This window comes from Hibiscus syriacus, unplaced genomic scaffold (genome assembly GCF_006381635.1).
Source record: "Hibiscus syriacus cultivar Baekdansim isolate YM2019G1 unplaced genomic scaffold, ASM638163v2 tig00110391_pilon, whole genome shotgun sequence".
In the NCBI taxonomy this organism is placed as follows: Eukaryota; Viridiplantae; Streptophyta; class Magnoliopsida; order Malvales; family Malvaceae; genus Hibiscus; species Hibiscus syriacus.
This window is the reverse complement of record NW_024062719.1, coordinates 257009-275277: the sequence shown is the minus strand read 5'-3', so window position 1 is coordinate 275277 and position 18269 is coordinate 257009. Positions and strand designations below refer to the sequence as shown.

At 34.7% G+C, this 18269-nt stretch overlaps 2 protein-coding genes across 2 annotated transcripts; one reads left to right on the top strand and one right to left on the bottom strand.

The window, feature by feature from the left end:
• Positions 1–349: 349 nt before the first annotated feature.
• On the bottom strand, positions 350–5078 carry LOC120123177 (probable arabinosyltransferase ARAD1). The gene is given in 5 exon segments (XM_039142126.1): positions 350–575; positions 1215–1580; positions 2643–2775; positions 2777–3134; positions 5039–5078. Coding segments are annotated over 5 exon segments (1086 nt in total). The 3' UTR covers positions 350–386.
• A 2545-nt stretch (positions 5079–7623) lies between these two features.
• Positions 7624–8954, top strand: LOC120123135. The gene has a single exon (XM_039142100.1). It carries the CDS (start codon positions 7691–7693, stop codon positions 8654–8656), a length of 966 nt encoding a protein of 321 aa, XP_038998031.1. The 5' UTR covers positions 7624–7690; the 3' UTR covers positions 8657–8954.
• The last annotated feature ends 9315 nt before the right edge of the window (positions 8955–18269 follow it).

Genomic DNA, 18269 nt, shown 5'->3' with positions numbered 1-18269 from the left:
TGTTAAGTTACATTCACGAGGTGCCAAAGAATGGTGGCTTCAATCTTCTAATTGAAGCACAACATAAGATTAGGAACAACTTCAACATATATATTTATATATGTGTGTGTGTGTGTGTGTGTGTAATTTCTAAAATGTACAAATAAAATTACAAATAAAACTATACCCCAAAACCTCAAATCTACTCCACAACAATGTATGCAAGAAAGCCTTTCCACAAAGGCAAATTTCAGTACCTCTGGCAGTGGAAGGCATCCTCATTCTACCATATAACTTATTCCTCAAATCTACCTGCAAGGCTCCGCAGCGAATCTTCTGAGTCGGATTTTGCTAGGACACATTTGACAGGTGAAATGAACTTTAAGGATCAGCAAAACATGATGTTATCACAAGGAGCTTATAATTCCGGTCCAGTTCGAACAAAGACAAGAGCAATCAGGTTCACTCAACTCCCTCTTAATGACCCGTTTGTCACGATTAATCATAAGTTTGATCAGGGACAGCTTTTGTGAGACTTGTCGCCATATGTCATTAACCGTTCCATTTGGATGAGTATAATCGTAGTACTGCCTCACCTGAATCAACAAAATTTAATTCAGAATGGAGCTCAGTCGACAGATGTTTAGAGTGAATAGTTTATGGCTACTTGCAACAAATTAATAATGATGAATGAGAACAAATGGTAAAAGAACCAATCAAGAATTGTACTACAACACACCACCAGTGTCTTATCTTCTCGCCTTAAACCGGCGTGTATAAACATAACCCCTTTCCTCTAGAACTGCTCCCAGAGCTTTACAACTAGAACACATCTCACGGTTTTGTGGTTGATCATGGAGGGGGAAAAAAAGCTACATCGCAATACTCCTAAGTTTTACCGAAATTCTGATACCCAAAAAGCACAGGAACAGAAACAAAAGTGATAATTCTTAACAAGGAAAATTGCTTAAAAAACCAAAAATCATTGGCAAATCAGAACAGAGTCATATAATTTACATATGCAACCAAGTGAAAGAAACACAAGATCAAAGTTTTAAAAGCAAAACCATATCATTACCAAGAAATTTAACCGGAGATATTTTTCTAAAAAAATGCAAGATATTAATGAATTCATAATTTACATGGAACAGATGTGATTGGATCAATTTATTACTTCTCAGTAATGGAGTAAATAACGAATAAGAAAAAAAATGGAAAGTGAACATAGTGCAAACCTCTTTCATTGCTTTCTGATATTCAATTATAAGCTCTTCAGGTACTTTTCTCAGCAGTGAAACAAGATACCCTGCTTTTAGGGCAGTTGTAGTTTCAACAAATACAGAAAACTTTCTGTAGTCTATAATATCTTCAAAGGGCAACTCGATGCTATCACTGATTATCACAGGGACACACAAGCTAACTATGGAATCGAAGAGTCTGCAAGCTGATGGAGTATCTCCGGCAGGATTCAAACAGAACTTTGATGTGTGCATCCCACGTGATGCTGCTCTTCTATTCTCTCTGGATTGAGTTCCATGTTTAATTACAACATCTTCCTCGTTTTCGAGTATTTGGAAAAACAAATCACGAATTTTTCCTCCCTGCAAAATAATAGGCATTATAATTGTATCCTTATATATCATGGTATCCAAGCCATTTAAGCTTTAGTACAATTGTTAAAATTCATGCTATGCTAAAAAAGATCTTATCTCTCCATGATCTACAATGTCAACAAAAAAATAGGCATTATAATAGGACCAACAAACAAAAAATCAAACGAGGAACATTAAGTCCACCTAAAATGATTATGTTTGCTAATCATTCATGTGAGATCTTCCTTAATATGGGATGTGATTTCAAACTACCATCTGCATCTACAGGAGCTTTACTACCATTCTTAATAAGGAGGTCAAGGGCAGGCATTTAATCTAAGAGAACAGGCAAAGTTTTGCAATTATCAGTGCAGCTTAATATGGGATACAAAAAAAATCAGGGGAAAAGCAGAAACTGTTGAGTAAGGCGACCAAGGAAATCATGGCAGATGAAATAGCACGATGAGCTTGAAGTTATCATGTATTTGCAAGGTCAATGTAGAGTCCAGATGTTGACTTTTATGTTATGCTTAAGCTATGATTTGCGGATGGTGGAGAAAACAGTCATCGATGATGAGCGTTGATAAAATTTTAGGGCAATGCCTTAATTTACAATATCCTGCATAAACTATACCAGAGCATAATCAAAGCACATGTTAGTAATTACTTCAAAAACCAGTGTTTGACTCTTTTCCTAGATTTCTTAATCTAAATCCTGAATTGAGCCGAGCTCACATCTTAACCCTATAATATCCATGACATAGTACTAAATTGCGATCACAACCCATTATAACCGCTGCATGGTAACGGTTTTCAAGGTCAACTCAACACCACAACCGCAATTTAAAAACGTAGTTATTTTTAATAAACAAATCACACCGTAATGCCACAAAATCTGCAACGGCGACCCGGCCGTGTGAACCACAATTTAGTACTATGATCCATGCTCTGTAGACTAAAGAAGATAAAAACTTTCAATTCCATTACAATCTAGATAACAGTGAAATTCAACAAAGCACCATAATATGCTAAACACAAAAAAACATAACTTAGTATTGAACAATTGATTACCTCTTTTCTGTACCGATTTCCCATGAAAAATAGCAAGGTCTTCCTGTCTTTCACTCCCAAATCTCCTGTATAAGCACTGATCCGATGCGAATAAGGAATTATGACATCCTTCGCCAATGACCCTTGATCTGGCCCCAAAATCCGAAACCAACAACACAGCGTTCTTGACATGATCCACGCCCCGATAAAGCGCATTGGGATCCCCGGCAATAATTACGTGATCCCACCCGTTATTCCTCTTCCAATACTCCTGCCCCTTGAGCCAATCCACCAGCTGGTTCTGCATTTCCTCGTCGCTGTAATCCGACCCAGAACCGGGAGGGCGACCCGCGTTAACAATCAAGCTCAAGGAAGAAAATACGGGAACGTACAAAAGGTCGGCTTCCTCCGGGTCCGTGACTTTAATAACGGGGGATCCGAGGTGGTCGGATCCGGGTTTGGAGAGGTCGGAGAAGAGGAACCACTCGTGCATGTGCTGGTGACTGGGGTATTCTATAAAAATTTAATATTCTAAAGGACTAAACGTATAATTATAAATTAATTAAAAATTAAAAGTAAATTAGATAAAATAAAATATTTATTATATTAATTTTCATAATCTTTTTGGGTAAAATATATCAGTGATCACTTAATTATTCTCACTTTTTATTTTGACCATTATTTTTTAAATTTTATCAATTTAAGTCATTAATGCGTTCAATCAAACCACTTTCCGTTAATAATTAACGGAATTGCTGACGTGACAGTTAATAAAATTTTTATAATTACACGTTTAATCCTTATTACTTACGCTACCTATCAAATTGATCATAATTTTAAATTAATTCAGTATATTTTATCCTCAAATCATATAATTTCAAAATCTTTTATATTATAATATTAACAAATGATACACAAAGAATAATAATTTGATGAATTTATCATGTCAATTGTCTAATGACTAATTAGATTTTAAAAAATATATTTTGTATTCGAATAATATCAATTAACTGTTAGAAGTCCATCAATGATAAAAACAATGATATTTTACTTATTTTTTAATGAAAATTTTAAAATATATCTTAATAAACATCAAAATTGTAACTCAATCTATACGAGATGTATAGATATAGATATAAAACAATATTAAATAAAAATATCAAATTAATAGAAAATATTATAAGTATTGTTACTAAAAACAAATACCACGTGAAACTTGGTCTATTGTATACATATCGATATCAACAACTACAAAATCATCTAAAACATGTTCCGTTGTCGATCCATCGATTTTTTTTATTTTCCTTATTTATTTTAAATCATCAAATTATAATTCAAAATGTGAAGTTTTATGATTAGAGGATAATTTTATGTGTATCGTTTGTTAATATTTCAATATAAAAGATTTGAAGCTATATGATTGGATGATAAAATATATTGAATTAATTTCAAAATATGACCAATTTGATAGATTGTGTAAGTAATAATGACTAAATGTGTAATCATACAAATTTTATTAGCTACCACGCCAACACTTCTGTTAATTGTTAACGACAAGTGGCTTGATTGAATGCATTTAAATAGTTTGACTAGACTGACAAAATTTCAAAAATGATGGTCAAAATGAAAAGAAAAAAATAATAGTTAGGTGATCACCGTTATAGATTATGCAAAAAAGATAATGAAAAATAATATAATAAATATTCTATTTTAACTAATTTACCTTTAAATTTTTAACTAATTTATAATTATACGTTGAGTCCTTAGAATTTTAAATTTTTATAAATTAAATTTTGGTGGGCCTTTTTACTTAAATAAGTACAATTTAATTTTTTGTTGGGCCTTTTAATTTTGATGCACGCCTAAATTTATATGGATTTTGGATCTTAATTTACGGCCCGTGAAAAATGTATATATATAGTTTTTCTTGAAGAATAATAGTAAATTTCAGTGAAGGCAATTTGCATTAGAAATGGGTAGCATCGTTTTGCCTGAGAGACATCAGACCGTACTGATGCTAGAAGGAGGGCCTAAACCTCGGATCTTGGGGTTAACAATCAACACGACCTTTATAATCGCTACAAAAATGCAGTCCGATCACTTTTTACGGTTGTTGTCTATCTCACCAATCAATATGCTTTCCGTAAACAATTCCATCCGAACCGCAAACCCCATGTGACATCGTATTCGATCTTCTTCTATGGTTCGATTAAATCGGCTCATAATGTGCGACATCATCACTGCACAGGCACCATTCTTTAGCAAGGCTTGTGAACGGAGTGTGCAAAGAAATAGGAAGGGATGATGGTCTCTATGACTATGCATGGTTTAGAGCAGGGTTGGTGCACCATTAGTTCAGCAATTGGACGGTTGGTGTGTCCCCATTATACTCCAAAGTATCTCATACTAATCCAGACCGGCTTTGGATATGTCGGCCAACCCAATTACCTTCGTCATTACTTCATTTATTGTTTGATTCTCTATTTTCCTTCAAAATCTAAAATGAATAATTATGATAATAGGCTTTAATTCTTTTCAATTGGATCTGTTTTTATTGTATTTTCGGTCTGTTTTTCTACATTCATACACGTTTTAGGACTGTCAACATTTCTCCAGTTGGATAATTTTAAAAACTAAATTCATAATTCATTTAAAATTAATAATTTTTTTAGTAGTATATGATGATCATAATTCACAATCTATTAAATGTTTAGAAACTTTCTAGTTATTAAGAAAATAAGAATGCACATATATCTTAGAGACGTAACTGCTCAAAACTTCTAAAAAAAATAACAATCTCTTTTACCGTGAAAACTACCGTGTAGATTCAAAAAAATTAAATAAATTCAATTAAATTAATAGAATATTGATGTTCAAAAGTAAAATTAGAAAAATTAAGATAATGAAAACTAATTTAAAATAAATAAATAAAATAACATCATCCTGATAAACAAAATCACTGACACTGACAGTTGTCTTCGTAGTTTAATATTTTTATTATTTTATTATCTTCGCATAAAAATGAAGCAGAAAATGTGATTGTATTATATCCCATGTGTGTGTATCAAAAAACACAATATATCCCATGTGTAAAACCTTAAATGTTTTATGTTTATGAAATTCTTATGCTGCTCTAGATTAACGATTATATTATTGGGCTTTTTAAGTTCGACGTTCGAATGTTTTCGTTCGTAGATTAGTAGCTGATCCTTTCGAGGAATACCATTGCAGTAGGATTTCCAACATATTTCCCAGAATACTATATTGTAGTTTTAGTAGACATGTGTATTCATAAGATCTTACTTATGTTTTTGGATTATCAATCTCGATTTGTATTATTTGATTTAAATTGTATGATGGAGCTTCAATTTATAAAAGTATTTTATAAACGTCATGTAGGTTTATTGATACAATGTAGTATGTTTTTGATTAAACACATTTTAAAAGAATTTTTTTGGGTTAACTAATTTGGTGATATCATGTAGTGCTTTAGTCCATCAATCTTTAGGCCAGATCGGATTAGAGTATTACACCATGTACCATGATTTTTTAATAATTATAACTAAAATTATAGGAATGAAATTTTATACATTGGTTTTTTTTCTTTTCATCATTCTAATATCATGTTAAATTGTTACTGAGTCAAAATTAGCATGCATGACAAAAAAATATTTACTTTATTTAAATTTTATAAAGAATAATATGTAATAAAATAATAATTATATATTATTAAAGAATGGAATATGTTCATTTTCCATTAAAAATATTTGATTATATACAAATGTTTTGAAAGTTAATAAATCAAATGATGAGTTAAAAATAATGGTAAATTACAAATTTTCATCACTCAAGTTTGTTTTCACGTCTACTATGGTCATCAAAGTTAAAATTTTTCACTTTATTAATTAAATTTGTGATTTGTTTCTATTATGGTCATCAAAGTTAATTTTTTTTGATCAAATGAAAATTTTGTTAATATCTTGAGTTGTGGAAGAAGATGTCAAAGAATGATAATTATAATGTTGACGTGACACAATGATGAAACTACAAAATTTTCATCTTTTAAGGAAAAATATAAAAGCAAAATGTAAATTGCATTAGTGACCTACAGATTCCATGTCAACATAAAAACAAATAATAATCCACACCAACACATATGACTATCATATCATCATTCAATTTATGATTTAACACCCGACTAACAAAAATAGGATTTAATTGATTTTTTTTTAAATTTAGTAACCAAAATATGAGTAAGAACAAAGTTAAGTTTACCCTAGAAATAATTTCATTTTACGGTAAATTATAAATTCGGTAACTGAACTTTGCTTTCTATCCTATTCCACTCACCATACTTTAAATCTTTTCAATTTCTTCACTAAACTTAATACATTGATTTTTTGGTCACTCAGTCGTTTCCTCACTAACGACGTTATGACATGGCTTCTTTGTTGTTAAGAAAGGAGTGAAAAAAATCTAATGCATAAAATTCAGTAATTAGATTAAAATAATTAGAAATATAGTGAGTGAAATAAGAAAGGAAATAAAGTTCACTGATTAAATTTTAATTTACTCATTAAAAAATAAAATAAAAAAACTATGTCATGACTTTAGTGAGGAAACAACTAAATGTCAAATAAAAAAATTGAAAAAATTAATATATAATGAGCAGAATAAAAGAGAAAAGAGAAAGGTCAGTTATAAAATTTGTACTTTACCCTTAATTCATACAAGATTAGCCTTTATTAAAGCATGTTTAATTTGGTATAGTTAACTTAATAATTAGAGAAGAAGCGGGGCGTTGTAATTTAAAGGTCAAAGTAAGTACATTTTCGTCATCAGATGTAAAATATTAAATACCAAAAGGCACGTGTACGTGATAGAATCACGTGAATTAGTAAGACAAAAATATAAAAAGTGCAGGAAATCCCCGTAGTAACCTCGTATTAATTAATACGGGGTCTTTCTTCTCTACAAAGGCTGTACACATTTTCTTCAAAAACCAAATCTGCAACACTTTCATCTTCCAGATCCCTGAATTATTGCAATCCCTTTTGCAAATAAACAACATGGATCTAGCGCCGGAGGAGCTTCAGTTCCTGTCCATATCAGATATATTTCGAGAGTCCGTTTCGATTCCCAAAAGATCCCCAAAAACCTTCTATCTCATAACCTTAGCTCTCATTTTCCCTCTCTCCTTCGCCATTCTGGCTCACTCGCTTTTCACTCACCCAATCTTGAATCAACTCGAATCCCATCCTTCAGCTGATCCGACTCAGACCCGTCACGAGTGGACTATCCTCTTAACCTTCCAGTTCTGTTACCTGATTTTCCTCTTTGCCTTCTCTCTTTTGTCCACGGCTGCAGTTGTCTTCACTGTTGCGTCTCTCTACACGTCGAAGCCGGTCTATTTCTCTTCCACGATCGCTGCCATACCCAAGGTTTTTAAGCGCCTCTTTATTACCTTCACATGGGTTTCTCTCTTGATGTTTGCTTACAACGCCCTATTGATTGGTTTCTTGGTCTTGTTTGTCATTGCCGTTGATTCCCGGAATACTTTTTTGTCATTCCTGTCGTTTTTGGTGGTGTTGGTGCTCTTCTTGGGCGTTCACGTTTACATCACGGCGCTTTGGCATTTGGCCAGTGTGGTGTCGGTGCTTGAGCCTATTTACGGCCTTGCAGCTATGAAGAAGAGTTACGAGCTGTTGAAAGGGAGGGCGAGGATGGCTTTCATTTTGGTTTTTGGATATTTAGCGATCTGTGGTGTCATCGGAGGTATTTTCGGAAGCGTGGTGGTGCACGGAGGAGAAAAGTATGGGGTTCTTTGGAGAATTATTGTGGGGGGATTCTTGGTTGGAGTTTTGGTGATTGTGAATCTGGTGGGCTTGTTGGTTCAGAGTGTATTCTACTATGTTTGCAAGAGTTATCATCATCAGGGAATCGACAAGATTGCGTTGCATGATCATCTTGGTGGGTATCTTGGGGAGTATGTGCCTCTCAAAAGCAGCGTTCAGATGGAGAGCTTGGATGCTTGATTCCACCCATCAAAAAAAAATTGTATCTTGTGAAATGTTGTAGGCACCAAGTGTATTCAAATGGGCATGTGAGATACTAAACTACTCTGTTATATTTATTTCTCCCAAACCTTTATTTGTTGCAATAAGAGTTTAAGTATGTAACTGTTCATTTGATTCTGTGATATGTTCTTTTAACTGTTTCGCATGAGTAATTGAATGATGAGCTTGTATATTGTACTGCAAAACCTATGTTGGTCCCTGTTGTTTCTTTTGCTTGGTTGTGTTATTGGGAAATGAGGTTTACAGTTCATGCTTAGTGTTGGATTGGCTATCTTCTTAAAATTGTTTGTCTGTTCTAGGGGATTCTTGGATCACGATGGCCAGTCCTCAGGGTCATGTAATGAACAGTTCCTTGCTAATTTCCGCTCTGTAGTTTGTTTATGCAAATAGGGAACAATTGATGTTAGGAAACAGGTTATGCACTGTGAACCATATACGTCTTTCGTGATTAGCTTTTGTTGATGTGATCAAATGTGTTGTGACGGCGGTAGACGGTTCATTTTCTCTGATTTGGGCGGAAAACCACAACTGGTGATGGATCAGCTGTTGGGCAGTGTCAAAATGCTCTGTGTCGATAAGGAGGTAGAATAGAGTCAAATAAGGGTGAGATGGTTTAATCATTTCTCGCTCGCAATCTTGGTCGAGAGTTTTTATAGTGACCCTTAATGCGAGTGTCAGTTGTAGGGTCATCATTACTACTCGTAGGCTACCATATTAGATGGATATGATCAAGTAACAATAGATTTGGTTCTGGTAAGTTTTGTGGGTCTATCAGAGGTTATATCAATAGGTCACAATTGACATAGGTCAATTTTTCGAGGGAATTTAGCTATTTAAGGTCCTTTTTTGGGAGAAGTTCTCATTATGTTTCCGGAATTTCTTAAGTGTCTAATATTTGGAGATGCTTCAAGGTGAGACTATAAGACACAAGAAGTGTGAGGAAAACCTATGGCGGGGATACAACAGCTTCCAATGGCAGAAAGGCATTAGGAATTTCCATAGTCACGGGTCTTCTTGTAGCCATTTCAGCTGAAGTTTTTTAGTTTGATTGAAATGTGTCCATTTAGCCCAGAACAGCAAACTATTGAAATGACCCACAAGTTTTTCATTTAGTAGTTGGTGGCGCCCTGATTAGATGTAGTGATTGAGGCATCTTTTTAAGAGGAATAGTTGGAGTATCATCCAATGGGAGGACGAGAATGGATTTGATGAATGTTGTATGGTCTGGGTACGGCTATGTTGTACATCCTAGATCTGCCAAAAGGATGAGACTAACCAAATAGCTGAATCATTCTGTTGAATTGCCCTTGTTAAAATTGCTGGCTATCTTGTTCATACTGTCAAAAGCATTTGGTGGTATCGCAGACAAATACCAATCTTCACTCGTATCTGTATTTATACGACCAATCTCCTTTGTTATGTGGGAAAATGAAAGTCGAGACAACAACCAAGCAAAACTAGAGACACCAGCTTGTCACCCAGTTTGTAATATTGTTTGAACTTTGCTGGTGGTGGGTCGCGAATCAAGGTTTGTTGGAATCCATGCAAACATAGACATCTGAATCTGAACCATGCAAACATAGACATCTGAATCCGAACCATGCAAACATAGGCATCCGAACAAGTCTTGAGCAATGCGTCGAAACTAAAAAGCTCTTGAGCAATGTATCATTACCAAATAGCCCTCCAAAATCTAATTGTTCTTGTTACCCTCCAAAAGATCCACATTATTTAATCGGACTAGTGTTCAAGAATAAACTATAGACTTTGAGTTTATTAAATGTTGGAAATGAATACTGCAAAATCACACTGTTAGCACTGATAGGACAAATTTAAAATATAATTTGCAAAAGATTATCCGAAACTTTGTCGTCGTGAAAATCATCGCATTAGAAACAAATTCACCCGACGAGTATAATCAATACGATAGGCGGATCGTCTCCCAAGGTTAACACGGTCGCTCCGAGAATTTGTATACCCAAAATTGGAGTGGAATGATGGTAGTACTGCTCTTGCAACACCATAATCCGATACGACACACAGTCGACCGATTAGAACGTCACACGGGACCATTAGAGCGACAACCAAAAAATTTTCTTTTAAAACACCAATAATATAATGATTAACAACCATTTAGAAACCATGAAACCATACGGAATAATATAAGTTTACAGTACTAGGGAGCTCCCAAAAAATATATTAAAAGTAAAATCGAGTATTTAAAATTAGTTACGCTTAAGTACAAGAAGGTTTATAAATTATACATGCGCTTTAATAAAAATATACGCAAGACGTATTGTAACTTCTCGTTTGTCTGGAATATCTACAAAGCGACCGGCTCCTCGAGTGCTCCACCTAAAGACCTACGAACGAAAACACAATTTTGAACGCTAAGCTAACTAGCCAGTGCCATACTAACAATAATGTCATACTAAAAGTGTTCACAAATGCTCATGCTAACATACATATAACTAAAGTATGTAGCATACTCACACTACTCTAGGGTAGACATCATGGTACAATTGAGGGATTACTGCATCTCGGAGCTCATGTATCCCTTTAGTATACTAGGGGTGCAAATCCGAAATTACTACTTCAGATTCGACACCCAACTAACCCACCCCTCACGACTGTTGAGGCCTTGTGCCATGGTTAGTCTTAAGTGTCTTGCGCACTACCTAAGGATATCCTGACAATTTATACTTCGTAGCTATCGTCAATCGCTAAAGTAACTCAAGTGTCCTGGTCGTTTTCCCGAGTGTCAAACAAGGCTAATATTATGTCATCATATTTGGATTTGTTTCTAGTTGTACTTGAATCATAATTAGTGGTTCTCACTTGGAGTTTTATTCGAGTATATCATAGCGTTCTTGGGTCCCTCAACTTGGCTCATAATTCATTTAGGCTTCTTGCTCGAAAATGTACTCGGGTATTGGTACTCACACTTAAGTATTGATACTTCTAGGTTAAAATAGGTAGAATTTCAAGGCAAGTATCGACACTGTTGGACCATTATCGATACCGGGATCGATACTTCACCGAGTATCAGTGCTAAAATTGGCTATTGGAATTTGCTAAGTTTGCATGGCATCGATACCATCCTGCGAGTATCGATACCAGATCATAAGTATCGATACCATATAAATGGGTATCGATACTTTCCTTCCCAAAAACCACTTTGTTCTTGTATCTAAAGAACAATATTGGTATTATTCCTCTAGTACCGATACTCAGTCTTAGAAATGTTTATTTAGGCACAAAAATGGCCCTTTAAACTACTCTAACAACCCTATTGAGGTTCTCAAGTGTTATTAAAATCCAAAGTGAGTTCTAAGGGTCATAAGGAAGGCTTAAAACATGCTAAAAACATCAAACATGGAATCTACCATGAATGTTTATATAAGCTTTAATACTTAACTCCACAACAGAAATGCATTCCTAATGACTCACAAATGGTATGAAAGAGTTGTAAAAGTGTTGCCTTAGCTTCCTAACAGTTGGAGACTCCTTCAAATCACCCAAGGTGCAACTTTTCCTTCCATTTGACCTTAGAGCATTCTCCCACCTCTTGCACTAAACAAATAAAAGGTAAATGAGTTACTAACTCATTTAAAATCTTACAAAGAATTCAAAATGTTTCTTATAATTGAAATCTCTCCAAAAACCAGGCTAAAATTCCCCAAAACCTTAAATACCCACTAAACCCACTTTTGGTTATAAAAGCCCAAACCTTGTGTTTGGGGGCTTAATTTGAAGCTCTTGAAATGGTGGTTTAAATTTTACCTTAGAACTCTTGGACCATGCTTGAAGAACTAAAAGCTTCCACCTTTGTTCAAGTCTTGGAGAGGAAAGGAAATTGAGATAAGGAATGAAAAGACAAGGGAATATGGTGAAAATGAGGAAGGGAAATCTAACGTGAATCATCAAACTATTAAGGGAATTCAACTTTTATTTCAAACTTGGGTCTAATTACTCTTTTAGTGATACCATTTCTCTGTTAAGATTAAAAACACCCTTGTTATCTCATATTGGACTTAAACCAAGCCCAAAACCACTTAAATTTGGGCTAAGGTCTCCTATAAGATAAATTATTTATTCTAAGTCCCTAATGGTTAAGCCCAAAATTCCTAACCTGGGATTTGAGGCGTTACCGCTCTTTTGATACTATAAGAAAAAACATGGTAAAAAACCTTTGAATGTCTAGAGAGGATTTTAAGTGTTGAGTGAGTTGAGAAACTAACATTGCTTCTCTATTTATAGTCTGAGTTTAGGGACAAAATATCCAAGAAAAAAATAAGATATAAATATGATTTAATTTTTGAATTTAATCTATATGGAAACTACTAACATAAACCAATGAGTTTGGAACCAAAGCAATCCAAGTTCGTGATATAATTTCAAACTGTTTTGTAATTACTCTTGTAACCCTATTGTAATTACTATTATAACTCTTGTAACTAACACAATAAACAATTGAATAAGTTGAAATATTGTCTAGATACATCTAACGTTTCCCTTTTGATGCTAATTGATTGGTTCTACGTCTAAGTCAACCTTAGACCAAGCCTTGTGAGCAAGCAAACTCAACAAAGGTCAGAACCAAGCCCTCAAGGCTTCGATGGATGCGAAAGCTTTAGAACAATGAGGCCACTCAAGCCACCAAAGTTGAACACTCGTATGGAAGTGTAAACACCACGGGGGCTACTTTTAGCCACCTAGAGAAAAAGCAAACACAAAGAGAACTTAAGAACTTAAAACAACTGAAAGGAACAAGAGAACTTAGAGTAAATGCCTCAGAGCTTTATTACTCTCTCCAAAGAGAATGAATGTAATGAGATGATATAAATGAGGATGAGAGACTCTCTGTTTATAATTGAGCTCCCTCACAATTAATGGCCTATATCTATTTACATCAATAGCTATGATGGACCCAATTTATTCCAAATCCCCCAATATAAGGAAAGTCAATCCCACCACTATATCAATTAGTCTCATTCTTTTCTTAGATAGGTGTTCACACTTGATACGATAAGAATACTCCATAATCTTCTATGATTTGTTATCTTTTTCCATATCTATCAAGCTCTTGTGATCATCATTCGATATGATGCCACTTTCCATATTTGCACTTGTAGTGTGAACAAGCTCTCTAGTATTCTCCAAGTGATGGGCCAAGTCTGGTGGTCTTGTCAAGCCCAATACTCCAAATTGAACCTCTTTGACTCTTGCACCAATGTCCCGAGCTCAATCTCACGGTACATGACACCCTCTACTATCGAACTTAGCGACGCCCTCGTCGCTGCACTCGAATGATCCTGGGCTCCTCCACCTTGGTTGCTTTCCGTTGCCTTAACTCGATGCAGTTCCCCCATAAGAACCACTTGTCTTGGTTCATGCCATAATATAACTCCACAACCCTCTTTTCATTCCCCATTTTAAATAAAATACGTTTAGATACATTTTTCTTGTAGGAGTATTCTTCTATCAACTTCGACTCGCCGTGGCTCAGAGCCTCTCGATCCTTCTACAAAGACTTGGATATCTTGTCCAATCCTTTGGCATCTCTACCCAGATGGTTAGGTCTTTCTCCATTTATACTCATCAATGACGGCAAATCAACTTTACAAACACTAGAATTGTGTTTGAGATGTACCTTCTTCTTGGTTGCTCTAACATTTGCTCTAAAATATGTCAACCCTTCTTTCTCTATGAAGTCTAGCACCTTATACATCAAACTTTCTTCATTGAAGTTCTTTGCTCCATTTTGTATCGACATTTCTCCCTTGAAGTCGGGTACCTCTCACTGCATCCACCCTTATAACTCAAAGTTTGGTGCTCTTTTATTGTATTGGTTCTTCCTATTTGAAGTCTATTACTTTCTCTTGCATCGACACTCCCTCCTCAAAGTTATTCGCTTCATTCCCACCTCTCTCATTGGTGGTTCCACGGCTGCCTTGTCCCTCCTTGGCTTAGCTCTCTTCGACCCTTCTATAATTGTGGTCTTTGAAGCCATGTTCTCTACTTGAACATGCTCGGTAAACTCCCTAGCCACCCCGGACATGGCTTTCACTTTCTACGCTTTGCTTATATCTTCCTTGATAGAACTCATCACCATCGCACCAAGTCTCACGTGCTCATTATTCTCGGCCTTGTCCTTCCTCTTGGACTGCTTGGTTCAATTTGGACACCATCGCAACTTGTGAGGCCCCTTATAATGGTAGCACCTAAGTTGCTCCATGTTTACCCTCAATTTGAAGGCTTTCTCATCCTTTCTCTCATCGTTCCTTTTCTCATCCTTAGATGCTTTGACCCTTGTAATTGTGCCAAGTCTTACTACTTCCCCTTCTGACTCGTCTATCTCCTTGACGATGATAAAAAAGTGTCTCTTCTTGGGACATCCCTTTATCATATGAGGACCATCACAGAAGTAACACTTGATCTCCTTTTTTTCTCCTCATTCTTCCCAACAAACTCAGCCTTGGCATTCTTCTTTGATGGTTTCACTTGGCTACAATTAGTCGGTGGCCCTCCCTGACCACTCGAAGAGTTTTCTTCACCATCTTCCCACTTCACCTTTATTTAGGCTCTCTCACCATTGTCTCATTCCCTCGGCTTGGGTTCGAACATCTTCATGCTAGTTGGATTGGCCCTTCTAAGCTCGGTTAGCTTTTCACCATGGCTTCGTAAAGTCTATAAGCGTCTTGCTCCTCTGCGAGCTTCACCCCTGGTCTATATCCTTCCAAGAAGGTCTTAAGTACACCCAATTCCCTCATTGCATTCTTACATATGAGCAACTCCTTGAGCTCATCCATCTCAATCCATTGAAGCCTTGAGAGCATGGTTCCGACCTTTGTTGAGTTTGCTTGCTCATAAGGCTTGGTTTAAGGCTGACTTAGGCACATAACTGATCAAGTAGCATCAAAAGGTGTCTAAGGAAATCTCCAAAGAAATTGACTGTTATGATTCTAATTTAACAGAAATCAAACAACATCTAATTAATCAACTGTGATGATTCAAATTTTCTAAAAACGATAGTATTTGTGCGGACGTGTCGAATATATGTATTGCCACGAGTCATGAGCCACAAGCCGAGCCAGTGGCATGCGAGATAGTCCCTTGTTCTTTATCACTCAACAGAGGAATGAATAATAAACACTATAAATACCCAATCCAAAGCTATTTCCCACTCAGTGTGGGATATTGTTTTAAGCATTACCAACATTCCCCTACTAATACGGAAGAATTCTTCTGAAACTCGAAACATATTTTTTTCAGAAGAGCAATAGCGGAATTAGTTGCTTAAGTACTAGTGAACGTATCTTGAACTAGTACATATTGATGATGAGCAATCATTCTCTTAGATAAGTGAAACTAGTCTTGAAGTTTTTAAGATAGGGGTAAACTCATAACACACAACTAACCCCTTCATCCACCAAAGTCCTCGATGTGTAAGATATACATACACAAGTGCATATTTAGTCATCTTACCTCAGGATTTTAGTAAGTGTACTAATCACCTCACTTACATAAGTTATTTCATCATGTTTATCTCAACATAAACCATTTTAAAACCAGGCTATGAAATAATTAAGAGCCTTTTACAACAGCTCAACCTCTCAAAGGTTATGGTGATTTTCTTCAAGTTTATTATAAATGAACTACCCAAGCACTGAGATATGAAATTATGAAAATAAATATTCAACCTTATTAATCGATGAATTCAGTATGTCCTTCTCAGTATGACCATCCAAATTTTTAGATTTGAATTCATTAAGAGTTTTCATAAAACTCAACATTTCTAGCGATAAGTTCACTTTGTTCTTTTCAATTAGAACTACCAACTCAACTTTGGGTTATGAACTTATTTAGAATAAATATTCAGCCAAAGTCGGTAAATTCATCAAGTCTTTCTCACCAAGACCACCTATAGATAACTAAGTTGGGTATCCACCATGAATTCCTCAACCGTCTCAGCGGCACGAGATGATCCCTTATTCTCTATCACTCAACAATGAAAGGAAGAATGAACACCATAAATACCCAATCCAGTGGTACACGTATTGTCACGACCACGACCATGTCCACGTCCACGAGCAGAAACGGACGACGACACGCGAGATGGTTCATTGTTCTCTATCACTCAACAAGGGAAGGGAGAATGAACACTATAAATACCCAATATGGTGGTATTTCCCACTCAATGTGGATAGTGTTTTAAGCATTACCAACATTAAACAAAAATTTACTTTGAAGACAATGACAATTGGATTTCATTAATAAAAATAATGCAAGAAATCAAATTATAACACTTTCTAAAAGAAAATTGAACACAATAGTCACTAAGAAACTCATACATAAAAAATATTAAATCCAAAGATAAAAAAATTGAAACTTTTGATTGAGAATGACGTCCAACATCAATAGAACACAGTAACATTCATAAAACTCATTGTCTCTGTCGAACGAATGATTTACGAAGTGATAAAAAAGTGATGAGCAAATCAAACAATTTAACAAACAACGTCGTTACATAATTTTGATTATATTGGTAAACAACCTTTTACTAAAGAAGGGATGTGACAATACATGACTACCGACAACCCAATAAAAAAATAAATGACGTAAGGATCTTTGTACAAGCTCCAACACGATTGTAGTAATATGCGAAAACTTATCAAAATCCATAAGGAACGTCCCACAAGAACAGAGAAAAACGTGTCACAAAGACGGAAATTCTTATTTAAAATTAAAAAAACTCAATAAAAAAAGAAAAACAAATGACATAGTATTAAAAAGAACAAAAACAATAATAATCACTAACAGTAAACAACCAATATTAAGATTAGTATTGGCGTCTAAACAAAAAACAAAGAAAAAGAGGAAGACGACACAAAAATATTGAGAGAAAATTTAGGTTTTATAGATATACTTTTTAATCATAGTGGATGGAGTAAATGATGTTTATGTTTGATTCGAATACCATCGATTGAAAAACTTAGTATAAATAGAAATTCTTCCTATTTTAATTGTCATGTTTTATTTAAAGAGTAAATAAGATAAATATGTATATTCGATTCAAGCCTATCTTGTTTTATTTTTATCTTAAGCTTTCTCTTATTCATTCAAATTGAATAAACACACAATTATGTTTTTAATTTCAGTTCTAGCCTCGTAACATTAGTAGGTGGTTATATGTATTGGAAAAGTAAATGCAAAAATAAAAGAGGTTAATAAGTTCCAAATGAAAGGGAAAAACAGTTTAGATAAATAGAGATGATGTTCTTTTATCACATTAAAAACAATTTTAAATATCATGACATATGTTCATGAACATGTTGATTTAATTTAATTATATATTTGATTTTAGACGAATATAAATCGAAAATGAATGAAGTAAAAATAACAAAATAAATGGAATAGGAGTAAACTAAAAACAAGAAATTAACATGAAGAAATGGGTATTTGCTGAAGTTGGAGTTTAAAGTTGCATTGAGAAGAGAAAAAACAAAAAACAAACACAAGATACCAAGTATTAGCAAACGCAGTGCTAAAGTATATTTAGTACTTGATA

Bases quoted from the DNA above. Each gene is read 5' to 3' on its own strand.
- LOC120123135 (XM_039142100.1), top strand. From the start codon at position 7,691: ATGGATCTAGCGCCGGAGGAGCTTCAGTTCCTGTCCATATCAGATATA.